This window comes from Oryza sativa, chromosome 2 (genome assembly GCF_034140825.1).
Source record: "Oryza sativa Japonica Group chromosome 2, ASM3414082v1".
In the NCBI taxonomy this organism is placed as follows: Eukaryota; Viridiplantae; Streptophyta; class Magnoliopsida; order Poales; family Poaceae; genus Oryza; species Oryza sativa.
The window spans coordinates 4,017,721-4,043,126 of NC_089036.1; the positions used below are offsets into that span (position 1 = coordinate 4,017,721).

General features: G+C 40.2%; 4 protein-coding genes and 1 long non-coding RNA gene across 11 annotated transcripts; 4 read left to right on the forward strand and 1 right to left on the reverse strand.

The window, feature by feature from the left end:
- The first annotated feature begins 312 nt into the window (after positions 1 to 312).
- Positions 313 to 1,377, forward strand: LOC4328452 (uncharacterized). The gene has a single exon (XM_015767823.3). It carries the CDS (start codon positions 333 to 335, stop codon positions 1,020 to 1,022), a length of 690 nt encoding a protein of 229 aa, XP_015623309.1. The 5' UTR covers positions 313 to 332; the 3' UTR covers positions 1,023 to 1,377.
- A 5,821-nt stretch (positions 1,378 to 7,198) lies between these two features.
- On the forward strand, positions 7,199 to 13,637 carry LOC107279887 (uncharacterized). The gene is made up of 5 exons (XR_001542754.3): positions 7,199 to 7,437; positions 9,475 to 9,528; positions 10,002 to 10,043; positions 10,867 to 10,915; positions 13,195 to 13,637. It is a non-coding gene; the product is annotated as an uncharacterized lncRNA (long non-coding RNA).
- Positions 8,937 to 14,422, reverse strand: LOC4328454 (uncharacterized). 3 transcript variants are annotated; one of them, XR_010739436.1, is made up of 4 exons: positions 14,268 to 14,422; positions 10,956 to 11,030; positions 10,064 to 10,168; positions 9,215 to 9,491 (listed from the first exon to the last, which is right to left on the reverse strand). XR_010739436.1 is itself a non-coding variant. In XM_015767069.3 (3 exons), the coding sequence occupies exons 1-3, from the start codon at positions 14,362 to 14,364 to the stop codon at positions 9,304 to 9,306; spliced, it is 360 nt and encodes a 119-aa protein (XP_015622555.3). In that variant the 5' UTR covers positions 14,365 to 14,422; the 3' UTR covers positions 8,937 to 9,303. The 3 variants fall into 3 exon arrangements, 1 of the variants encoding a protein (XP_015622555.3); XR_010739435.1 differs by having other exon boundaries at positions 9,269 to 9,491; positions 10,064 to 10,869; XM_015767069.3 differs by lacking the exon at positions 10,064 to 10,168 and having other exon boundaries at positions 8,937 to 9,491.
- Positions 14,423 to 16,056: 1,634 nt separating this feature from the next.
- Positions 16,057 to 19,995, forward strand: LOC4328455 (choline-phosphate cytidylyltransferase 1). Its single transcript, XM_015771231.3, has 8 exons — positions 16,057 to 16,353; positions 17,587 to 17,700; positions 17,810 to 17,905; positions 18,108 to 18,150; positions 18,286 to 18,441; positions 18,563 to 18,643; positions 19,360 to 19,458; positions 19,553 to 19,995. The coding sequence occupies exons 1-8, from the start codon at positions 16,121 to 16,123 to the stop codon at positions 19,676 to 19,678; spliced, it is 948 nt and encodes a 315-aa protein (XP_015626717.1). The 5' UTR covers positions 16,057 to 16,120; the 3' UTR covers positions 19,679 to 19,995.
- Positions 19,996 to 21,670: 1,675 nt separating this feature from the next.
- Positions 21,671 to 25,028, forward strand: LOC4328456 (uncharacterized). 5 transcript variants are annotated; one of them, XM_066307142.1, is made up of 7 exons: positions 21,671 to 21,907; positions 22,233 to 22,292; positions 22,411 to 22,472; positions 22,562 to 22,638; positions 23,393 to 23,746; positions 24,075 to 24,281; positions 24,544 to 25,028. In XM_066307142.1, exons 5-7 carry the CDS (start codon positions 23,489 to 23,491, stop codon positions 24,895 to 24,897), a joined length of 819 nt encoding a protein of 272 aa, XP_066163239.1. In that variant the 5' UTR covers positions 21,671 to 21,907; positions 22,233 to 22,292; positions 22,411 to 22,472; positions 22,562 to 22,638; positions 23,393 to 23,488; the 3' UTR covers positions 24,898 to 25,028. The 5 variants fall into 5 exon arrangements, with proteins under 5 accessions (XP_066163239.1, XP_015626718.1, XP_015626719.1 ...); XM_015771232.3 differs by lacking the exon at positions 21,671 to 21,907 and having other exon boundaries at positions 22,088 to 22,292; XM_015771233.3 differs by lacking the exon at positions 21,671 to 21,907 and having other exon boundaries at positions 22,088 to 22,292; positions 23,398 to 23,746.
- The last annotated feature ends 378 nt before the right edge of the window (positions 25,029 to 25,406 follow it).

Consider the following 25,406-nt stretch of genomic DNA (forward strand, 5'->3'; position numbering starts at 1 on the left):
TATAAATGATTATGTAGTAAAAAGATGTGAAAAGAGGAAGGAGAGAAGCTGCCTCAAGCCAACGGCGCCATCTCCTCTCCTCAGTGGGTGGGCCCCACCCCCTCGACCTTTCGAGGAAACCCCGCTTCTTCTTCTACTTCTCTCTCCTCCTTTGGTCAGCCAACCCCCCGCTTCCAGAAGGCGACCACGCGCCAATCCCGACCGTCCGATCTCCACCCCCAATCCCATCCGACGGCTGAGATGACCCCTCCCCCACCCGTTTGACCCGTCGCCGCCCACCCTATAAGTAGCCGCCCTCCTCCACCGCCTCGAGAACTCTCCACACTCCAGCCATGGGCGACGCCGGCGGCGGCATGGCGGCGCACTGGGCGGCGCTCTACGGCGGCGGAGTTAATGGTGGCGCGGCGGCGGGGGCGGAGGGAACGGTGTCGAGCCCGACCTCCGGGGGCTCGCCGGTGGCGGGGGGGAGCCCGACGAGGGGGGGCGCGGCGGCGCTGCCGGGGATCGAGGGCGGGCGCGTCGCGAAGCCCGCGCGGCGGCGCTCCAGGGCGTCGCGGCGCGCGCCCGTCACGCTGCTCAACACCGACACCTCCAACTTCCGCGCCATGGTGCAGCAGTTCACCGGCATCCCCACCCCGCCCTACGCCACCGCCGCCGCCGCCGGCGGCCCGGTCATCAGCTTCGGCGCCGGCGAGTACGGCGGCGGCGCCATGCCCGTCCGCCCGTCCCCGACACCGGCGTCCGTCATGTCGTTCGACCACCTCGGCCACCACCACCGCCAGGCGGCGTCGTCGCTGCAGAGCCAGCTGTTCCGGCCACAGCACCAGCACCACCACCAGTACGGCGGCGGCGGCGACGTCGGGTACGGCGGCGGCGGCGGCGACATGTTTCTCCACGGGTTCGAGTCGTCGTCGGCGGAGGAGAGGCTGCTGCTGCAGAGCATCCAGGCGGCGCAGATGCTGCCGGCGGCGAGGCCGACGACCACCTCGGCTAACAACGCTAATGGCTACAACTTCGGATGATTAATTAGCCAACCTCGCACTTGATTAGTTTGGGTAATTAAGGTAAGCATCAAGTGCTAATTAGAGAGAGAGAAATTGAATTAAAGATGCCATTAGTTAAGGCTCTTTAATTACATGATCAACCAAGCATCATATGGATTGCTTGATTATTTCTCCTCTTTTGTCTGCACCATGATGTTGTTTTAATTTTAATTTTTAAGGTTTTATTTTTGTTGGCCTTTGCTGTAGAGAGATATACCCAGATTAGCAAGGCTGATTAAGTTCTTTATTAATACAGTAATTAGTGGTAGCTTAGCTAGATGTGAAATGGAATGAAAAGCATGTAAATATTTTCTCAACACAGTACTTTGGTTAATTTTGGTGTGTAGCAAGAGCACTTTTGGTGATCACCACTAGTGCAAAAACTTGATATTTAGTGAGGAATCTTTCTCCCTTTCTAGATTGCCTTGCTTTGGAAGCAAAGTTTGAGGATGCTACTATATCCTCTCCTAATCAAGTCGCGACGCGAATTAATCACATGTTGTTTTCTCGAATAAAAATGTGCTTTTCTTTCTGCCTACCAACCCAACCCATTGGGTTTGATCGATATTTTGTTCTCTTCTATATAAATATATTCTTTTCCGAGTTATATCTTAGTCGCTGAATCATCACATATATAACAATACATTTTTTAAGCTATGTCTTGATCCATCATATAAATAAGCTACATCTTAACCGCTGAGCCATCATATATGTGTAATATACTTCACCCATCCCAAGATATAAGAGATTTTGGATGGTTGGGATATTTAATATAAAACTGAACTTCCTATCTAGATTCGTAGTATTAATTAGGAGAATTCAGTTCCGTAATACTAAACTGTCCAATCCGTCTAAAATTTCTTATATTATAGGACGACGAATGGAGTATATATTTTGCATATGTCTCTTGGCAGCTGAGCGACTGGGTGTGAATGGTTCATTTCTACCTACACATGCTCTCTTTGTTAGGTGGTCGATGGATTAATGGGTCTATGTGCTAGGGAAATTTTAATGGGTCCCACAAGAATAATCTGCAACTCGATTGATCTCATGACGATCTGATGATGATGATGCCAAGTCAAAGTAATAACTGTTGTGCTGTGTCCCTCTAAATTAAGGTTTAGAATAGTCTCACACAACCACTAATAGTAGTTTAATTGAGCTGAACTTGGGTTCAGTTAACCATATGCATGGTGTGCAGGATGGAAGTTAGCTAGCCTCCATTTTTTGTTTCTTTCTACACATATATGTGTGCATGATGAATATGCCTTTGTGATTTCTTTAATTTCACTTTCAGAGATTTGGTTTGTTGTGCAACTCATCAACTTTTTTTTTATCAATCCATGATGCTTAAGGTCAAGCATTCACACGGGGTATTAGATTAGCATATTACGCATCCTTTTGTTATAAGAGCAAGTAGATGCTTATATATATCAAATAATTAATTAATAGGCGTCGTCGTTTAGCAATTGACATGTTTGTGACTGTTGGGGTCCGCTGTTAGATATTCTCCCTCTAGTTTCGAATACAAGTTCTTGTAGCTAGGTTTGTTCACACAAATCTGCACATAGGTGTGTTTAAAATGCAATGGGGATTGTCTGCAGCCCCTGCTACTGCATCAGCAGTACTGTAGAGGATATACATCCTTTAAAATGATGGTGCTATTCCACGGTTAATTACAACGATTTCATTATTTTCAGCTTATTCATCATATTATTGTTGCTGATTATTTACTTCACGCTTCTAAAAAAATAGGATTATTCAAAAATAAAAAAAATTCTACCGCATTATTTGAAGTTACATATGTAAGTTTATTTATTAAAATATTTAATTTACCCCTATACTCAAAGTAGATAATTCGTGGCTAATCCTATGAATAATCTATTTCAAATATATACTACCTTAAGATTGTCCGATTTGAAGATCATAAAAGGGGAGGAGGGGTGAACATCGCCCTCAAGATTATCAAAGCCTAATATTTGGAGAAGAGTTGGAAATTCTAAAACTGAATATACTGACAAGTGGGCCAGTTTGTAAGCAAGGTAGCAAAATCATTTATGTAAAATTCTCTCTCAAACTTAATTGAAAAGTAATATTTTAGTGATTTTAGTGTCCACCAGTAAAATATCACAAAATTTCCATATCTTTTAGCAAATCCATATTTTTATAATGTCTACCAGTAAACACCACGATTTTTAAGTGTTATATAGCAAATTTTTACCAAATGAGTAATACAAAATTTGCCAATATATCACAGAGGCATCGTTCAAAAACACCATGTTAATGCTATTTTATGCCCAATCGCCCATACCTATAAATTCCAAAGACATTTCGCTAAAGTTTTTTTAATCAAAACTACATCAATTTAATACATTTTAGTCAGATATTTCAGAAAACTGCACTGCAACAATAATTGATTACTTCATCATAAAATTGCAACTTTATACGCTTGCCGTGAGTCTAAACCCAAGCACTAGTCAGGCACAGATGCAAAACTCACACGGTCATCAGAACCTTATGTTAAAGTTACAGCTTATTGATAATATCGTTTGCTAAAGTTCTGTTTTTATGGAATCCCGATGGTTAAAGTTGTAGTAAAGCGATTATTTTCGAGTACAAATTTTGTGAAATTTACTCAAGAAAAAAGAAAGACTGAACATACGCTCGTTCTAGCTAGTTGATGCTCCTTAATTGAAAACACACAGTTGCATTGCATGGTTGTAAATGCAGGGAGAAGTAGTCAATATAAAATAAAACCTTGCATGCCTAATCAGCTAAGGTTAAGGATAACTTGTGGATGGTGGAGATCTGACGTGTCAAAGCTCCAGAAACACGTGTGCATGTTTGAAAGATCGTCGACGGCCGATGCAGTAACTTAATTCCAAACATTCAATATTATTTGTCTTGTCTTTGCACTGATCATCGACTAGCTAGGCTAGCTGCTTGCTTAATTCGCTTGCTTCGCGCCTAATTAGCCTCTGCCCTTTTTACACTCGGACAGTGACATGTATTTTTCAGATGAAGACGTGTATTTCTAACCGTATTTGTACATGTATATGTGTATGCTTATTTGTACAACAGTACAAGACTGTCAAGCTATCTCTAGCTGGCTGGCTGGCTGGCTTGTTTGATGACCAATTTGAGAAATCAAAGCGCTGTGAAAATGGTTGAGTGGTCTATTGTATATCGTGGAATTATGTTATAAAATTTGATGGAAATATTCAGTTTCTCATTTTATTTAGGTCCTATTTCGCACAAGGTTTCAGAACTCAAGATCTGGAATTTTTAAGAGCTTAGGCATTACTAGCTCTAGAAATCTATAAAAATCTGGAATCATAATTACTAGAAGGAATCATTTAATTCCTATTTTAGAGGAAATACAAAATTTTAAATTGATTTACTCCCTCAGGTTTCATAACTTTTAACTTTGGACAAGATTGTTGGCCAAAGTTAAAGTCAAACTATTAGAGCTTTAACCATTAATGATATTCAAAATATTTAGTTTGAAAACACTGGAACAAGATGTATAGAAAATCATTAAAAAGTATTTTATTAAAATTAAATATCTACTTATATATATATATATTGTAATGAAAAATTATAATCAAAGGTAGGTTGGTATGTTTTGAAGGACATGTGTCGTTGTTCAAGACATCAAGAGTTATAAAACCGAAGCCGAAGGGAATAACTCTATAAATTGTAGAATGTGGATCTGGGATTTTGATTTGTGCCAAACAGGGCCTTAATTACTTAGCGTGCGCTCTTGAGGGATACGATGGTAAATTGGTAATGAATCAAACTATATCATTTTTAATTAAATAAGTTAAACCGATGATTAACTCCAAACAGTTTGTACTTTGTTTGCTTCCTGCAAGTTAGTAGAGTTATGCCCGGTCAAACACAGGCAGCTTTAAGTTGAGCCATTGAAGATAAAACCAAGCTCCCAAAATCGATCATAGCAAACATTCGATTGGTTGAGTCAATGAAAAAGAGGGTCAATTTTGAGACGATGGCAATGATCAAATCAGTGAAATCGCCATGGATAGCTGCTGAGTTCTGACTTGTAGATCAACACTGAAGTCCGGGTCACTCCATTTGACAGTCTTTTTCATTTTCAGTCTAAGAAGGCAATAATCCATCTTGATGATGAAAAGAAGAAACCCCCATTTGGCCATTTGCATTGTTCTTTATGACTTAATTAGTATAATCAAAGATGTAAATGGAGATTAAAGCTCTTGCTCCCTGAATCTGATAAACCATGCATGGATTTTTTTAATTAACTGAACATAATTATGCATGTCAGAGTGTTAGTTCAGAAACCTAGAATCACACATCGAACAGGACTCAGTTTCTAGCTGATTATCAACAGTTCAAAACCATATAGTACCCAAGTTGATGTTATATTGATTCTTGATATGCAAATTTTTGATTAGGGGACATGCACATAATGCACATCGCTCTGACCACTGAGAGGCTGAAAAGGGCTTATATATCATCAGGCCATCAGCCCATCACACAGATTAATTTGCTTCCATGCTAGGAATAAGTCCACTTTGACTCCTTTAAAAGTGACCCGAATCTAATCCTTGACCCTCAACCGTAAAACTGGATAGAACGACTCCTCAAACTATTGAAACCGGTGCAATTTGACTCCCTTAGTGGTTTTGGATGGCGGTTTCGCTGACATGGCGCTTACATGGCGGTGTTGATCTAGTCTGTGGTGTTGACGTGGCGCTTAGGTGGCATTTCAATTAGAAACATATATGTGGGACCCGTTTGTCATACACAAAAAAAAATTGTCATCCTCTCTCTTTCTTCTCATCCCCCTCTTTCTCCCTTCTCTCTTTATTTCTCTTTCTCTCCCCTTCCACCGTCCGCGGGGAGCACGGGTTGAAGCGGCGACGGGGCGGGGGCTGGAGTGGTGGTGACCGGTGGGAGCTGAAGCGGCGGTGGCGGTAGCGGGCTAGAGCTAACGCGGGTGGAGGCGGTAGGAGAAGGAGGCGGCGGCGATGGAAACCGCCCCACGCCACAGACCTCCAACGAGGCGGCTGCGGCTGCCTCCGACAAGCGCGTTGGATTATCCCCAGCCTCCGTAAGCTCCAGCCCACTGCCACCGCTGCTCCAGCTAGCTCCGGCTCCCGACGACGCCGAACCAGGTCACCTTCTTCTGCGCCTCGCCCAACGTCTTCAGGAACTCCTCACGCCACCGGAAGCCGCACTCCCCCATGATGGCGCGCAACGTCAGGTTGGTTAGCGTCCCGGTGATCTGCCTGCTCACGTTCAGTGCCGGCGGTGGCGGCGATGGCGCTGACGAGGCGGGCGACCTGCTCCTCCCTAGCGGAACGAGCGCACCTTGCCGAAGAGTACCCCCCCCCCCCCCCGGTGGCGTCGATGGAGTTCCTCACTGTACGCCCAGCCATGGAGGTGGGAGCCCCCGGGCTAGGCGCCAGGAGGAGGCCGAGCTCCATCCTCGACTTTGGCCATGATGGTATGCATGTAGCAACTCCTGCCTTGGGACGAAGGCAAGGCATATCATCACCTTCTCGGCATGATTTGTGATGAGCAGGAATTAGTAATCGAGCTACATTGGTGTACACATCTTCTTGCTTGCTTGTCTTCTCCTGTGATGCTACATTGGTGTGTTTGTTGTGCTGCTGCTCGACTCTGCCGGCTCCGCTCCATACACCTTTGCCGGAGCATTGTGTGGGTTGGTCGGGCTGGGTTCATGGACTGCATCCTCGGGGACCGCCACCATCAGGCATGCGGATACGGTGAGGTTGAGGTCTATCACGATGGGGAAGCTGGCTCCCGCCCGCTGCTGCCACGTCGGCCATCGCCCGCCGCCGCTCTGACTCCCGCTTGCCGTCACCGCCCCTGCCCGCAGATTGCGCTATGAGAGACAAGGTGAAGAGAAACGGGGAGATAAAGAGAGAGAAGGGAGAGAGAGAGAGAGGGAGGGGGAAGAAGAGAGAGTGTGAATGACGTGTGGTCCACAATATTTTGCTAGATATCTGTCATCAAATTTCTCCCCCTGATATTTGTCGTTTTTCTGACCGTTGGATTTGCGCTACGATGCGTGCAAGGATTGGTTTGGATCAGGTCGCGTGAGAGTCAAAGCCTGGTCTCGCGGAGTTGTCAAATTTCGATTTCCGCGCCGTGTTCATAGACGTTTTCATTTTCTTCTCGCTACTTATCTCTTTCTCCTCGTTGTCTCCACGCTCTCGCTCTCTCTCTCTCTCGTTCTCTCTTTTTTTTTCTCTTTCATTGTTTTCTCCGTCGATAGAGAAGAGAGAGAGAGCCATCTCGCCGCGGCGAGAGAGAGGGGGCTCGCCGGCGGGAGAGAGGGGGCTCGCCGACGGGAGAGATCTGGCTTGCCGGCGAGCACGAGAGAGAGGTAGTTCTCTCGCTCCTTTTCCTTTCTCTTTTTTTTTCTCTCTCTTCATTGTTTTCTCCGGAGAGAGAGAGAGCCATCTCGCCGGCGAGAGAGAGCGGGCTCGTCGACGAGAGAGAGCTGGCTTGCTGATGTGCGCACGAGAGAGGTGGGTCGCTGTGGAGATTCAACTCACCAGAGAGTTTTTTTTCTGATTTCTCTCCTTCTCTCCTATTCGATTTCGTTTTGTTCCATAAGTTTTAGGCAAATATCTTCGGTGATGTATACTTTCGTAGATCCGTGATTTCTATGTATTATTGATGAGATTTATAAGTTCTAGGTGTTTAGTCCCCTGATCTTTTGATTTATAGGCTTAGCTACACATTATTAAAAATTTCTAGTGTAGTTTTTATTTGGTTATTTTGTAAGCCAACGATATGATATTTTTTGAGATGTGCTTCAGTGCTCAGGGATGTTTTCCTGCTCACAAATTTTTATCAGGTGCAAGTGTGTGTAGCATTTTGCTTGGATTCAGGTGCGAATTGAGTTCAGGAGGGAGAAACACATTGTTGCATTTTTTATCTGAATGCTGCATTTCGTTTCAGAGATGCATGTACTGGTCTGTTCGAATTGTAAATTTTTGCCCCAAATTGTTTGCTGTCTCTGCTCGGTTTTCATGCAGTTAGACTACTCGGTCTACTTGTTGGCATGTGGCTCAATTCGTTTGTGGGATTCCAGTCCAAGAGTTTGGTTGCAGATTGGCAAACATTTCTCAGTGCTCAAACTGACCGGGGATGTTTTCCTGTTGAATTTGTATGGGTTACGTTTTGCCTTAATTCTGGTGTGAACTGAACAGAGAAGGGAAAGCATCTGTTGCAAATTTATCTGAATTCTGCATTGCGTTTCATAGATGTATGGACTGATTAGTACCGATGACCAACTGATCATCAATTGTTTGGTTCAGTTCTCAACAATAACTGATCCTTCTCTGTTGCAAACTGATCCAACTACCTCCATGTTTCATATTTTGCAAACTGATCCAACTTGTTACAGAAAAATAATCAGTTAATTACATTACTGATTAAATTTTTAATTATTATTTTCAGTAATTTGTTTAGATGGCTCGTATTCACAATTCAACTCTTGGCAAGGATCCGATTGATATTAGTTGCATTTCATTCTCATATATTAGTTGACTAATCTGTTTGGGGATCTATCTCTGGTCCCCAAGTATGTCTTGTGTTGCCTTCTTCAGCATATTAATCATTTCGTTTCAGAGATGTACAGCTTGATTTCCTAGTATGCTGAGTTGTTTGGTTAAATTAAATCCAATCCCCTGCATGCATTTTGCCTTGGTTCTTGTTTTGTTACTCTTTCTATGTATATGTTGTTCTTTGGTTCAGAATTTGTTGTGCATGAACAAGGAAAGTAGAACTCGTATGAGGCTTTCAGGTATTTAAGGCTGGCGCTTTGATTTTTGTCTCTGGGCTAGAGTGGGGAGTCTTGGCTTCAACTTTTTTTCTTTTGCTGAATTTGGTGTTCTTTCAAGTTAAAAATCTGGATGGTTTTTCAGTGCTTACCCCCTTTCCAGTAGCCTAGATTTGTGACTGTACTTTGCTCTTGGTCAGCTTTAGGGTGATTTTTTTTTGTGTTCTACATTGGTAATTACCGGTGTGCGACGTGGACACTGTTTTTTCTTATTTATTTTGGATTTAGCCCTGTAGGTGCTGCTGCTTAGGAGTTCTACTTCTTATCCTGGAGATGTACTGTCTAGTTAGATTAATCCATCATAAAGTTGACATAGTATTGTTTGTTAATGACATTATAGAGGCCATACAATAGTTCTTTGATTTATTTTGTCCTCCCTGAACATGTTTTATTTAATTACATTTATTCGTCAAAGAAATAAATGTATTCTTCATTTTTGTAAAGCATGATTGTACTTACTAGTCTTTCATTTTCATTAAGAAATATGTATTGATCATAAAGTAATTGTGCTTTATTTTCGCCAATCTCTGATTCAATTGTCTCTGACTTTTTGCCTTTTTCAAAATCCTGCAGGTAACGAGATCCTGGAACTGAAAAAGAAAGCATAATTAATTAGTCAAAATCAGTGTAAGTATTGCAAAATTTTCCATTATGACTGATTTATTTCTATCATGCTTGCTATAATCAAAATTTTGTGTTTGCCATATGATGATTAATAACATTTGAATTAAGCAAATCTAAGTTCTGCACGTCATCAAGCGAGAAAATTAATTATCCTAAGTAAAAAGAATAATTAAATTTCTTATCTGATGATTGTACAGAGCTTTGAGGTGTTTTTTTTGTTTAAATCTGATGGCATATTTTTTTTTATGTTTTGACACCATTTTTGAGGCATACTAATGCATTATCCATAGCCTCTAATTCTTCATATGATGTTTTTTGCTTAATGTATTCGACTTATAGTCCAATTACAGTCCATATGCACTGTAATTACAGTTGTAACTTCTATTATTTCTCACTGTAACTGAATGCAGGTAGTTAGATTATTTTTATTTATCATGCTTTGCATCTAAATTTTGCCATATATAAATTTGTGCTAGATGTAATTTTTGACAAATATCAGAGATGGTGCATAATAATAGGTAAGCATGATTTTTCTAACCTTCAACTGTCTTCTTGATTTTTAATTCTTCAGACTCGATTATGTCTCTTATACATGTCTTTGATTGTGTATTCCCTGTAACTTAAGCATGTAATCTATGACATCCTGCATGTTTGGGTCATTTTATACTATGTTACAATCTGGAATAATGTTGATTCTATCGAAAGAGTACTGAATTTCTATGAGAAAGTTAAGCATGATTCCAGTTACAGTCCATATGCACTGTAGTTACAGTTGTAGTTTTTGTTATTTTTCCCTGTAACAGAAATGCATGTATAGGTTATATGTAATATATTTTTAGAACATGTTAGAATAGGAAGTAATGCATGAGTACTGAAATTTCTGAGAGAAGCTACAGTAGGAATTAATGCTGATGTTATTGCGTTAGTACTGAAATGAAAATTCAACACAAGTATGTTCGGTGCATGTTTTGTGTTTATATAAGTACTTAATTTTTTATTTCATTTGAATAGGAAAATCTGCATATAGTTTAGTGACATAATTTTGTAATTATGTCATTAGATTCTTTGCAGATTTTGTTGCTCAAATGTAGTCAAAAATTAGATCTGTTATAGTTCAACTTTAGTTGCATAGAAAGTTTAGAATGCTAGCCCACTATAATTACAATGTTTCAATAGTATCTTGAAAGATTTTGCATGAATACTGTAATAACAATGCCATTCTAATCTGGAACAACTTTGGTGTTCTGAATTTTGGTTTCTTCAGTATGTTTTGCCATAATATTGCTCTTATCTGATTCTTGGCTTTTTTTTTTTGCACATCTTGTACTGCTTCATGACCAGCAACTGGAGAAAATTGAAGTTTTCATGAGAAACTACAGTGTTATGTTTGGTAAGTTATGAAAGAAACATTTATACTTGTTTTTTTGTACCTTTTATCTGTATTGGTTCTTTTTTCTTGGTCTGCAACTTGATGTCCTTGGTTGTTTCTGCAGCTGAAATTGTTCCTGCAAAATGTTATTGAAAGCATTACAAAGCATGTTAGTTTTGTATGTTCTAGGAAATCTAACTAATTAACCTAAATATTTTGGTTTTCATATGCTCTAGGTAATCTGACTATCAAACTTAAATATTTTTGGGTTTCATGCAGTCTAAAATTATAGTAATTATAACTTAAAACATACTTACAGTTCAACTCATCACCACTTACAGTGCAGTTACAGTCAAAATATACCTCACTTACAGTTGTAATTTCTGTTATTTCTCACTGTAACTAGCTGTTGGTAGTTAGAGCTTGTAATTGATTGACATTGGTTTATTACTGATTTGTGTGAAAACTAGGACACTTGTAGTTTGGGAACCCTTGGGACTCTTTTTTTTTTGGTTAGTTGTGCATGCAAAAGTTAGAATATGTGTGCTTTTAGTTTCATAAAAACATAGTGAGCTTGTAATGCTTCCCCTTGTGTTCTAGGTTTTTTTTCCAATCAATGCAGTGTATGGTAATCATCCATTTTTGAATTAGTTATATGTTTTACTGAAATTTAGCTAGCCTTCTTGCATCATTGCAAGTGTGAGGCCATTTCATTTATGTTGTCTGTTAGTGTATGCAACCAACATTAATTTTTTTTCTTTGTCTTTGCATAGATTCTGATTGAGTGCTTCCTGGACATAACTCTTATTTGTGTACTAATTCTTTTCATTCAAATAGAAAAGGAGAACTTGTGCCTTTATGGTTTATTAGTGCTTTTTATTTCTGTTGCAGCGTTTAGATGTTTTCTCTTAGGAAAATACCCTAGAAAAATATATCTCTTGAGGCATTTGAATTGCTGATCTAAATCTGTATATGATGCCCACTTCTTACATCTAGTGATTTAGTTAAGTTGTTTTCAAATGGTATTTTGAGTTATGAATTTTGTTTATCAGATGAAGTCAATATTTTAGGTTTCATGTAGTCTTAAAACACACTTACAGGGCAACTCATCTCCACTTATAGTGTAGTTACAGTGGAAATGTACCTCACTTGCAGTTGTAATTTCTGTTCTCTCTCACTGTAACTGACTGTTGGTAGTTAGATTCCTCCTATTTTAGCTCCAAAGTTGTATCCATTCAATAACTACCAGTTACTTTATGCTCACTATTTATAGTCTTTCCCTGTTGATTTGACCAATTTAGTGGTGGAAGCTTCGCATTCTTCTCGTCAGGCTAGCACATGGCTCATTTGTGTGCTAACTTAGGCTAAATCACTAGAGAGCGAAACTTTCACTTTGTGCAAATATATCCAGTTGGTTGCTAAGAGCAATCCCAAATTTGATGGTTCTGTATACTCAAATTGGCTGCTTAAACTAAAAATATAAATATCTCAAAACACTGGTAAACCAAAGACCATATTGATACTCTACTTTTTGGATAGATTATAACTCTATCCCTGCAGAAGTGAGATTCAAGTCTGTTTGTTGTTACCTTAAAACACACTTACAGTGCAACTCATCACTACTTATAGTGCAGTTACAGTAGAAATATACCTCACTTACAGTTGTAATTTCTGTTATTTCTCACTGTAACTGGCTGTTGGTAGTTTTTGATATTGGTTTTATCAGTGAATTGTGCAAAAACTGAGGGACTTGTAGTTTAGGGAACCCTAGGCATCTTCATTTTTTTTTATCTGTGCCTGATATATTTGTTTTTGCTAGTTATTAATGTAGGCCTAGTTTTGTACTGTTATTTTCTATTATCTGTGTTGCTTTGTGTTTCATGCAGCACCATCCATCACTAGTATAACTTAAATATACTTACACTTCAACTCATCACCACTTACGGTTCAGTTACAGTGGAAATATACCTTAGTTACAAATGTAATTTTTATTATTTATTTTTGTAACTAACTGTTGGTAGTTTGATCTTCATTTTACTTTCTGAACTTGTCACGGTGTCCCTGTCAAGGTACCATGTATATGTCGAATCTAGGGAGGCTGATGCCCTGCTAGATGGGCATTTTTATAGTTATTATGAATTTTTAGTTCAGAGTTAATTTTGGCATATAGGACTATATGATTTCAGTTCTTTGGTTCATAAAGAAAATTTTTCGTGCACAAAGAAAATCCCCATTTTTGCAGATTTCTCGTTGCATATGCTAGCAGTTTACTGATGCACTGTTTTCTGCAATCCTGACAGGTGCTGTTCAGGAAGAAGCTGAGTTTCATGGTGTCATTTCAAGCTCAACATATGAGATGTGCTCCTCATTTGATCAAATTGGTTGTTAAAGGTTTTATAGCAAATATCACTGATTGAATGAGCTTGTAAACTTGTTTTTTTTGCCAATTTTTGTGAGATTCCATTTTGTTCTCTCTGTGCACACATGGCTTCCCTCTGCACACATGGCACAATACAAAATTTTTAATGAAGTTCTGAGTTAGTAATGGCCTAGTTTTGTACTGTGCATATGCACTGAAGAAATAGTGCTGAGTTAGTGACTTGAGACTGAAGTGTGCAGTCTGTGTTCTTCAGATATGATGCGGTTTTTCTGAAGAATGTAATTCTTTTACTTCTGGGTTTACTGCTCGAATGTGAACTTATGATTCATCTTGCTTTCGAAATTTGAAGCTGTAATTTTTGCATTTTATGTTCTTGGTAGGAGGTAATTGGATTGGGCGTGGGATTCACTGAAGATTTCATTATTTTGACTTTGATTTATCTGAAGAAATATATTGTTGCTTCGGTGATTTGAGACTGTAAATCTGTAATATGCATTTTGTTTTCTTGTTTGGAAGATGTAACCGGATTGGGTTTGGAATTCACTGAAGATTTCACATATTCTCTATCACTTATGGTGTACAGTGTGCTATCTAAAAGTTGTGTATCATTTCCTAGCTAATTGTAACCATGAAGTTGTCTATTTAAATAATGTAGGGTGCAAGCTTGTTGTATTTTTACTCAGAAGAATTTTTGAGTTCTCAATAATTTGAGCAGATCTGGACTTTGTTCTTATCTAGAAACTGAAGAACATGTTGACTACTTTTGTTCTCGTTGAAATAATAAACAGTGAGGTGTGTGAGGTACCAAAATGATAGCCCTAGTTTATAATCTAAATAAATCCCCAATTTCATCCATTTCTGACAAAGATTAGAAATCTGACTTCTGTTTCTTTGTTTTTTTTCAAGATTTAGGATGAAGGCAAACAGTGAATGATTTGTGTTGAAATTTCCAGCAAAAAGGCAAGGATGGATGAGTGGTAGGTTCATATTTACCTGGGAGTTTGGTTTCTTTTGTTAGTTTCATCTTCTTGGTTCCATCTTCTTGATCCATCTGCTTGTTCTTCTTTTTCTTTTCCTCCTCTTCGTCCATGGCTTGGTCGCCTTTCTGTTCAATCTGGTCTTTCTCTTGCGTGTTCTTTTTTTCTCTTATGCCGTCTCCGATCGATCTACTAGCTAAGCTGTTGCGCGTGATCTGTTTTTTTCTTTTTTTAATAGTTTTCTTGGATTCCAAGCTGATATGGCTGTGTTTGTATTGGGCTACGATGTGATATTGGGCTGGCATAATCTTATCTTCCTTTTTTGGCCTTTTTTTTATGCTATCTCATTCTGGGCTGAGTTTTAATTTTTATGTTTGATCTACTCGTTTGGGCTAGTTTTGAAGCCCAATATGTTTTTTTCTTTATTTATTTTGATCCAATACGAGAAAATTTGGTTTTATTATTTTTTTCCTTGTCCATTGGATGCGTATCCGAGGGCTTGAAAAAAGTGGGTGATTTTGCCCCAAAAATCTGTCGACAAACAGATAGCTAGTTCCCAACGTATTTTTATGTGTGAATCACAAGTGGGTCCCACAGATTTTTTTTAATTCTAATGCCACGTAAGCGTTACGTGGGACAAATACTAGGTCAACATCGCCACGTCAACGCCACATCAGCAAAACCGCCCTCCAAAACCACTAGGGGAGTCAAATTGCACCGGTTTCATTAGTTTGGGGAGTCGTTCTATCCGGTTTTGCGGTTGAGGGTCATGGATTAGATTCGGATCTCTTTTAAGGGACTCAAAGTGGACTTATTCCTCCATGCTAAGCCTGCATTAATGATGGGCCCGGATAGTAGCTTTCCTGGCCCGGCCCATTTCGGCCTCACAGATGGATGATGACGCGTGCAAACTGCCCAGTCTCTGAATTTTTCAAAACTAATTTTCAGGAAGAAAACCAATCTAGAATTCCGGAATTGTCATTCAACTAATTATTAGCTCCAACGAGAATTTCGCACGAAACAATTCAATTAGTATTCAAATCATTTTTCTATTCTAAAAGAACACGCAAAAAAAAAAGAAGGGGAGTTAAGTCGTTATACTTCCCTTTATTTCTCATCTTTTCTAATCCAACCGTTTCATATTTAAATTGTTTTGACTTTTTTATAGTTAAACTTTTTCAAATTTGATCACATTTATAGTAAAACTAGCAATATATACAACAAGAAGTTAGTTTTAACATTGAATATATTTTGATAATACGTTTATTTTGTGTTGGAAATATTGCTATATTTTTCTATAATCTTGGTTAAACTTAAAAATATGACACAGTATGAAACAGAGGGAGTACTTTTGACTACGGATGCAAGCGGGCCAACCCGCGGGTCTGTTTATAGACAAAATTTAGCAGGTAACTCGCGGGTTACCTACTAATTTAACCTATAAACGGGTTTATGGATTGACCCACCCGCATCTTTAGATGCAGCAAACAAGGCCACGACACGAAAACCCACGGATTATCACAAATTTGACCTATAAGTGAGCTCGCGGATCAGCCTGCTTACATCCCTACTTTTTGCACCATCTTTCACCTTTTTCATAAGCAAAGCAAAACACTTGTGAATTCGGTTATATTAGCCAAAAAACAAGAAAACAAAACCTGGCCCCACCAGTCATAGCATCTCCAATCCGGGCCCACCCGACAGTGACACTCCATCATCATGACATCACGAGACGTAGCCTCTCCTCTTCTCCCTTCCCTTCCCATGTGAAATCTCGCCGTCTCCTCTCGGAGCCTTTCCTCCTCGCCTTCTCCCTTCTCTCTCTCTCTCTCTCTCTCTCTCTCTCTCTCTCTCCCGAACCTTCTCGCCATGGCCGACCACGCTGCGGCGGAGGCGGCGCCGCAGTCGTCGCAGGAGGAGGAGGAGGACTGGAAGGAGGCCGAGGGGGGAGACGGGGACGTCGAGGTGGCGGACAGGGGCGGCGGAGGCGGCGCCGCCAATGGGGGAATCCCGGAGGGGAGGCCGATCCGGGTCTACGCGGACGGAATCTACGATCTCTTCCACTTCGGCCACGCCAAGTCGCTCGAGCAGGCCAAGAGGCTGTGAGAAACCCCCTCCCCCTCCCCTTCTCTCTCGTCGTAGTCTCGCTCACTCGATTCGATCTGCTTCTCGCCGTCATGATGATGTCATCATGATTTGAAGTATTTTGTATGGAGTAATCAGAGGCAGTTTTTGTTTTTGGTCTGGTTCGGCGTGAGATTTGAGCGAGAAATGTTAGCTTTTTTAGTTAGGGTGGGGAATCTGACGCCATTATTAGCAGTTCAACCACGTCCTGCAGCGATTTGCTATCGTTTGTTGCGATACTTCATCTTAATAGATCGTTTCGTTGATTCTTAGTAGATCGTTTCGTTGATTTTGGTGTAAAAAGTGTTTTTACTGTCGCGCTGCCGATTAGGAAGTAGTCTGATGATGAATCTTGCTGTAGATAATCCTTTCTGAGAAAAATGGATGGATGTTAATTGCTGGTGTTTTCGTGCTTTTGTCATGTGAGGGACATGCTTGAGCAATCTCGGTATGTTTTACCTAACGTGATATCACTCTCGGATGTCCTTTCTTGTTTGCCCTATGTTGGATCATTCAGAGGGAAAGATAAACTGTTCACAGATTCCTTTTCAAATAATGCGGTTTGGTTTGGCATTATTTGCCACTCTCTGTTTAATCTGTACGGTAATCTTGCCTTGTTTCCTTTTATTTGTGGACTAACCGGGTTTATTGGTTGGATGCGGTCAAATCAGTCTGCTCTAAGGAAATGTGCTTATCTGTTCCAAACTAGTCTGTGATTTTTTGCCCATTACGAAGTTCCTCACACATATATCATTCACAGAAGACCTTTTGTGTTGTGGGATAGTTACTTGTTTACACGAAAATGCTTTTGGGTACTAATGGGGAAAGTGCAGTGCATGACTTTTCTGTGGCATCTTTTAACTTTTACAAGGAACCTTGCATTTGCAGTCATGCTCTGTTTCTTAAGAATGAAGCCGTGTTTCTATCTTTAAAGGCTATCCTGCATGATCTTGTGAAAGATTATTTTTTTTATCCAATTGTACACCTCATAAAAAAAACTCCAATTGTATACTCTCCTACTTGGAGACACGTCTTTTTCCCTATATGTTCCATAGATTTTGTGCATACTTAGAGCCACCTTTTTCATGTATGTTCTGAATAGTTGCAGCCTTGTTAAAATTTGTATTCAACTACTATATAGAAATTTATTTACTGGATCTATTGCAATACAACAAAGATGTTGTTTAACCGAACTGCCTTCAATAATTTAGGTTTCCTAACACATATCTCCTTGTCGGATGCTGCAATGATGAGTTGACACATAAGTACAAAGGGAGAACTGTTATGACAGAGGATGAGCGATATGAATCACTTCGTCACTGCAAGTAATCTTGTCTTATGCTTTGTTCTAGTCAATAAGCCACCAATATTATATCTTTCTTTAGTTCTTTTAGTTACTATACTATGATAATACATATGCTCTTCTTTTCCTAGGTGGGTGGATGAAGTCATTCCTGATGCTCCATGGGTGGTAACGGAAGAATTCTTGAATAAACATAACATTGATTTTGTTGCACATGATTCTCTGCCGTAAGTGTTCTTAACAGATCTCGATGTTTATAACATAGTAATCATTTCTGATGTACTTGTTGTGATAATACATATGCTGGTCTTTTCTTTCTTTACATAATATATACAGAGCCTTTGGGCCTTCACAGTGATGGATCTGAAATTCAAATATCATTATCTTTAATTAATATATTCACCTTATTTTTCCTATTTGAATATACAGGTATGCTGATGCTAGTGGAGCTGGTAACGATGTCTATGAATTTGTGAGCCCTAATTTCACGACTGTTTTCTTCAATTACAATTATTGATTAAAATTTTGTTTGTCGTATCTAGTAACAGTTATTATTTGTGTAGACTGGCATATTTCTGACAGAGACTAATCTCGTTGTGTCTATCAGGTCAAAAAACTTGGTAAATTTAAGGAAACCCAGCGCACAGATGGGATATCGACGTCAGATATTATAATGCGGATTGTTAAGGATTATAATGAGTATGTTATGCGGAACCTGGCCAGGGGGTACACCAGAAAGGATCTTGGTGTCAGTTACGTTAAGGCATGTGATATTAACCTGACACTTTCACCTCAATTCCAGCTTGAATAGGTTGTCTTTATATTTTAACAGTGCTGCGGTAATGTTTTGAACTGGCCACCTGATCTTTGATACATCTTATCAGGAAAAAAGACTGAGAGTTAACATGGGATTAAAAAACCTGCGTGACAAAGTGAAGCAGCACCAAGAAAAAGTAGGGGAGAAGGTATTATTCACTATCTTCCTAATTTATGTCAAAGTAGGGTTTAACAATTGATTAACTGACAGTTTTGCCATCTTCGTATCTCTCTGTGTTGATCACTGGTTGGTTAATGCAGGGATACTTTCCTTGTGTCATTTTACTTTGATAAACATAATTCTGAATGTGACATGTATGGCATGTAAAGTATAATCTTTTCTGGATAGTGTTTTGTTGGTTCAATTGGTAGACTTTTATTGGAAGCTAAAAATACGTTCTCAAGCTTACCATGATGATGATGCTACATGTCCATATCTTCAGTTTGATGTACTTTCTCTTTTCTAGTTCAAAATTAATCTTTTGGTGGTCAAGACTTTTCTCTTTTCTAGTTCAACTAATCTTTTGGTAGTCAAGACCTAGAGTCCAAATCTGATATCTGTATCTTGTACACTCTCCTACTTCAAACAAAGATACTAATTTCTCCTACTAAAGTTGCTAATTAATATTTGGGTCCCCCCTAATCTTTTCTAGTTCAACTAGTGTTTTGTTGGTCAAGACCTAGAGTCCAAATCTGATATCTGTATCTAGTACACTCTCGTACTTCAAACAAAGATTCTAATTTCTCCTACTAAAGTTGCTAATTAATATTTGGGCCCCCCTAATAATATTTTGGTCCTACAAACCTAGCATTCCCTCTGAAATTAACCTGTCCAAATGTTTTGAAATAAATTGGTTATTCGCAGTGGAATACAATGGCGAAACTCCAGGAAGAGTGGGTGGAAAATGCAGATCGATGGGTTGCTGGTTTTCTGGAGAAGTTTGAAGAAGGCTGCCACTCAATGGTTAATCACTCCCTGCCACTTAGTAGACTAGAACTTAGCATATGATTCAAGGAATTCATTGCTCACTTCAACTTGCTTTAAAAAAATTCCTCAGGGAACTGCCATCAAAGAGCGGATCCAAGAGAGGCTCAAGGCGCAATCCAGGGATTTCAGCCTTCTACAGTATGATGGCGAGGATGTTGACGAGGATGAGGACGACGACGAATATGTCAGAGAATAATGCCACCACTGTGAATATACGTCAAGTATAATATATGTACATGCGCTGCATGTAGCAGATCTTCAATCCTTGGGCATGTCATGCACCCCTCTCTCTTCAGGAATGGTGAACTTGTGCCCCCCAGGTTAGATTTTGGTGCTGTGTTGTAGCAATAGCAGGTGTTTTGTTTAGGCTAAGACGCAAAGTAAGCCTGTAAAATCCCCTAGTCGATGGCCTGAATGGTTATCTGGAAGATACAGATATGTTCAATTATATTTTTGTTTAGCACACAAGAACACTATATTTCAATTGACTATCTACTATATTTCAATTGACTATCTACTATATTTCAATCGACTATCTTTCATACTTTTTGAACATAATTAAGTTTCCTAGGTCCCTACATGGTGGTTTTTCCCCATAGTTCTTCCAGGGAAAAAAAGGAAAGAACAATCTTCATACATATAAGTTTTAAGTTTTGGTTGATTACCTTTGCCTTCGCTTTTTGTACGTGTAATACTTGTATATATTCTTAACTGCATTTGTTATTATTTTCATTATATTTTTGTCTGCTGGACTATTTAACATTGATGTGAAAAAACACGATTGTGATTTGCAATTAATGCAGGGACCAATTTGCAAAATCCAGGGTCGCTACCGATAGTGGCGATCATACGTGAATAGGGATGAAAACGGTCGGAAACGATCGGAAAACAGCCTCAACCATTTCCGTAACCATATTTTTCTCGGAAACGAAATCGGAAACGGTAAAGTCGGAAACGAAAAAGATATCAGAAATATTGGAAAACCGGAAACGGAACAATACGGACGAAAACATGTCGGTACAGATCGGAAACTGGTAACAAATACGGAAACATTAAACTATAAAAACATATATTTAACTTTACATAAGTATGTTATATATATACATAAATTCAAGCTTATACTATATAAATTATAAATTAACTTCATTTTAGCCATGTACAAAAGTTAGAGATTTTATTGAAGAGTCATTCAATCTATAAGCTGTGGGTCAAGTATAGACATGTCCTATAATATCGACATATTTAGAATACGGTAATTACCATGTTATAAGAAACGGTAATTTCCGCAAGAATACGGTAAATACGGAAACGATCGGTATAACAGCAAAACCATTTCCGTTTTCATTTCCATATTTTTTACCATTTCCATTTTTGTTTCGGTCGATTACCATTTCCATATGGCTCGGCCGGTAGAAAGTCGAAAACGAACGCCGGTCGGCCGGTAATTACCGTTACCGTTTTCACCCCTATACGTGAAGGCCCATTCGTCGTTCATCAATATTCAATGCAGAAAAGGTGTGTCGCTATCAACGATGCTGATCCTACATAGAGTTCATTTTAAAAACAAATAAGATCCAGAAATTCTCGTTAGCTTAGACAAGGCTAACGACAGATACCAGTATACAAGTCCATAGACGCAAGCAAAATTGACAATTTTCGATTCGAGACTATTTAGAGGGTAAAATCAGGCCAAGGTCATCGGGCCATAGACCATTTATTATAAACATAAGCTAAATTGACAATCGTCGAGACTATTTCGGCACTCTTTCCTACCCATCTCTATCGTTTTCTGCGCGCACGCTTTTTAAACTACTAAATGTAACTTTTTTAAAAAAAAATTATATACGAAAGTTACTTTAAAAATTGTACTGATCTATTTTTTTAAAAAAAGCTAATACTTAATTAATCAAGTGTTAAAAGATGGTTCCGTTTTATGTGTAGGAGGGATGGGTTCCCATGCACTGCCGAACGCAGCTGCAAATTAAACGGTCACTGCAAATTCTCTGCCTTCATCTCGCATGCGAGATGCCACATTGATATCGTCCCTATACAAGGGCCATTTTGCAAAATTTTGGATGGTACCAACCGGGGCCTTTATACAAAAATACCATCTCGCGGGCCGCACGTGACAGTCGGGCCTTAGTGGGCTTGGGCCTAAAATGCTGCACGGGCCACAAAACCGCAGGCCCACTCGGGCCTGCTTCTCCCCCATGTCCGGCGGCCGGAGCCGGCCCGACGAGCCCGACGCCGACGCCGCCTGCGCTGGCCGCCGTCGGCGACGGAGCGGCATCTCTGCATCTCGCGAGTCCGTGACTTATCGATGATTGATTCCACTTCAGGATACCTCGACCTTCCAACTCGCCGTCGGCCATCTCCGGCGACTGACGGCGGCGGCCGCGCACGCATGCGGACCATCGATCAAGTGGTAATCACGTCTCAAATTTATCCCTTTTCTTTTTTTTTTCTGATTATTATGAGATTATTATGAAACCGAAAACCATGGACTAAAACCACCGGTATCGAATTCCACTGTTCCCCACCACCAACCCCACCCCCAGTTTGGCCAAATTCCCAAGATTTATTTGGCCAAGCAGTCCCAAACTCCAAGATGAAATCTTGGAGCTTCCAAGGGTTAAAAAAACCAAAGCCTTCTTCTTGGGTTCCTTTCCTATTGGCTGCAAATTCATCGACACCACATTGCCATTGGAGCAGCTTGTTGCCTTCTTCAGACTCTTTTCTTGAAGTTTCAGCCAAGAAAGTGAGCGAGGCCACACAAGTTCAGGTGTGTGCTGGGGCCATCTGGAATTGAGGTAAATTGATTTGTTTCTTGCCATTTCCTTGTGCCAGGAATTTTGGTATCTCTTTCTGGTGCCTTATTCTGATTCTTTCATGGCTCCTACGTTTGTTTTTGTGTTCTTGCTGACGCAGGCGGCCATTATTTAGAGGCGAAAGGAAATGTCTGTCTCTTTCTTGTCTGAGGACTTGAGGAGGTTCTGATACATGCTTAGTTTCATCGATTTGTTTGGCGCTTTCTTTGTGATCTTTTTCTCGGACTTTACATTTGTTTCTGTTCTTGCAGGCATCCTTAGGAGCAAACAGAAATATCTGGTACCATTCTGATGGATATTTCCAATCCTTGTGTTTTAATACTTTGAGGTAATGAGACGTGATTTACGCTTTGTGCTCTTTAATGCTGGTCTTAAATAGTGGATGTTGTCCAATAGTTCAACACACCCCTCATTTTTCTTGTGAAGCAAGTAGACAGATACATTAGATTTGACTTACTCCTATTTTCTTGAGAAAAAATTGGGGTCTTTAAATATTCTTGCTTGGATTGCTTGAAAGAGTTTGCTCTTCCTTTCTGGGAATGGTTGCCTCAATTCGGAGATTTACAGATTTATGGGTTGCTTTCATAGTGGTGGTAACTTCTTTCTTGCTTTTGTTTTGCCCTGTAGTTCAAGTCACTGATGTTATAAGTTAGCCATGAATTATTATATGGTCTTGATCTTCTCTCATTACTATATGCTGCTCTTATTATTTCATTTGCAATGAGATTTGGTTGTCAGAGGTATGGTATGATTGAACTCCTAGTTCTAGGTCGCGGAGCCGATCTTTGATTTTCTTTTTTTTTAGTTATTCAGTTCTGAAAATAGTTGGTCAGGTCCCATTCTTCATTATTCCCCCCTGTCAAAGTAATTCTCAATCTGTGCAGATCCTCGATTATGTCAGCTATTTTCAGTTTACAGTGGATATGCAAATAGCCAATTGCAGGTTGCTCCTATATATTAATTTAGTTCTGCATTCTGCAGTTCTTTATGCTTGATATTTGCAATCTGATTTCCCATACCTACAAAATCTTTGTGGCTTATACTGGTGAATACATTGACAGTATGTAATCCATTTTCTGCAGTGCAGAAGACAATTAATCCTTTGTGACAATTCTGGATGAACAAGCAGATACAATTTGTCATAAGCAGCAGTCTGAATTCTTGATCATCACCAAAAAATGTCGCTGCTATCGAAGCTGAGATTGGTCACGGTGGATGTGACAGGAACCCTGATAGCATACAAGGGGCAGCTTGGTGATTACTACTGCATGGCAGCCAAATCTGCAGGGATGCCATGCCCTGATTACAAGCGGATGCATGAAGGCTTCAAGGCTGCATACACCGAGATGACTGTCAGACACCCTTGCTTTGGCCATGCTTCCAACATGCCCAACATCGATTGGTGGAAGATGTGTGTCAAGGACTCTTTCATCAGGGTAAACACTTCTTGTAATCTTCCAAAGAAATGACTTTTTTCAGGGGGAAAAAAAGAACTTTCTTTTAGATGCATTGCTGCAATTCTCTCATCTTCTGCCTGTTGGCTTATCAGCCACAGCCAAATTGAATTTTGGAGCTCAATTTCAAAGTTGATTCGTGGTTTATTCTCTAGCATTGTTTTTCTTTACTCTGCGAATAATACAGATATAAGAGTTTTACTCGCAAATTAATTTTTGTTGCTTCAAGAGCAGCCAAGGGTAGTATACTTTTCTAGCTTAAGAACTGATGAAAATGTTGTAATCTTGTCTATTGTTTGACATGGTGCAGGCTGGGTATGAGTATGATGATGCCACATTTGAGAAAATATTCAGACGGATTTACTCCACTTTCGGTTCCTCTGCACCCTACTCGGTGTTCCCTGATGCTCAACAATTCCTGAGATGGCTGCGCAACAATGGCTGCACCGTCGGTATCGTCAGCAACGCCGAGTACCGGTACAAGGACGTCGTCCTACCTGCACTTGGTCTCAATGAGGTAAATTCTGCAAATTTTTCTGCAGATATTATCAGCTGATTAATCGAACCACAAAATTCACAATTACTCCGACAGATAGGTGGCATGGCATTTGCCGTTCTTGTTTTCGTTTTTAGCTGTATGTGTGCACTTTCGTGGTGTAGAGGTCGAGAGTATACTTAAAATTTTCTCAAGTTCAATAAAACTTCCATTATATTAAGAAAATTCAGTGAATTTGAATTGCTCATTCTGATGCTGATTTGGGTGTGTTTGAACTCTGAAGGGGTCGGAGTGGGATTTCGGGGTGTTCTCGGGGATCGTGGGCGTGGAGAAGCCGGACAGGAGGATGTACGAGGCGGCGCTGGAGATGGCCGGCGGCGTGGCGGCGGCGGAGGCTCTGCACATCGGCGACAGCATGCGCAAGGACTACGCGCCGGCGCGGCGGGCCGGGATGCACGCGCTGCTGCTGGACAGGTTCCGCACGGCCGAGGCGGAGGGCTGGCGGCGGTCCGGCGCCGCCGTGCTCCCCGACCTCGCCGCCGCCCGGGAGTGGCTCACCGCCGCCGCGGCGCCGCCGGCGACGGCGGCGTGGAGGAGGAGCCCGTCGTCGCAGCTGACCGCTGAGTCGTCTGAATAAATTGTAACGCAGCGACCAAGAATGCGGTGGAAAAAAACATGTGGAATTTCACGGCAAGTTTGGATGCAAATCGAGAGAATTTCACGGCAAATCGAATTTGGTTTGCCAAAATCTGTGTCGAAGACTTCAAATTCTCTGTTGTCACTTTTGTGGTGTTCGGTTTCTACTGAAAATAAAGATTAGTTAGGACACGAAAATAAAAAAAATATATTAGTGTAGGATTAATTGAGTTTAATTATTATAAAATTAAAAATTTAGATTTTTTTAATATTTTAAAACAGCTTTTATAAAAAGTTTTTATACGGAATACAACATTTAGCAGTTTAAAAAACATCCTAATAAAATTTAAAATAAAATTTTTTCTCAATCAGAAAAAGAACATGGCTTTTATCAGCAAAAAGTTAGGGAAAACTACACCAAAGATGGTTATCTTCCTTTTTCTTTCCAAATTCGTTGTCAAAATCACGAGTAGTAAATTTCGAATTCACGAAAATTTCTTTCAAATAAGG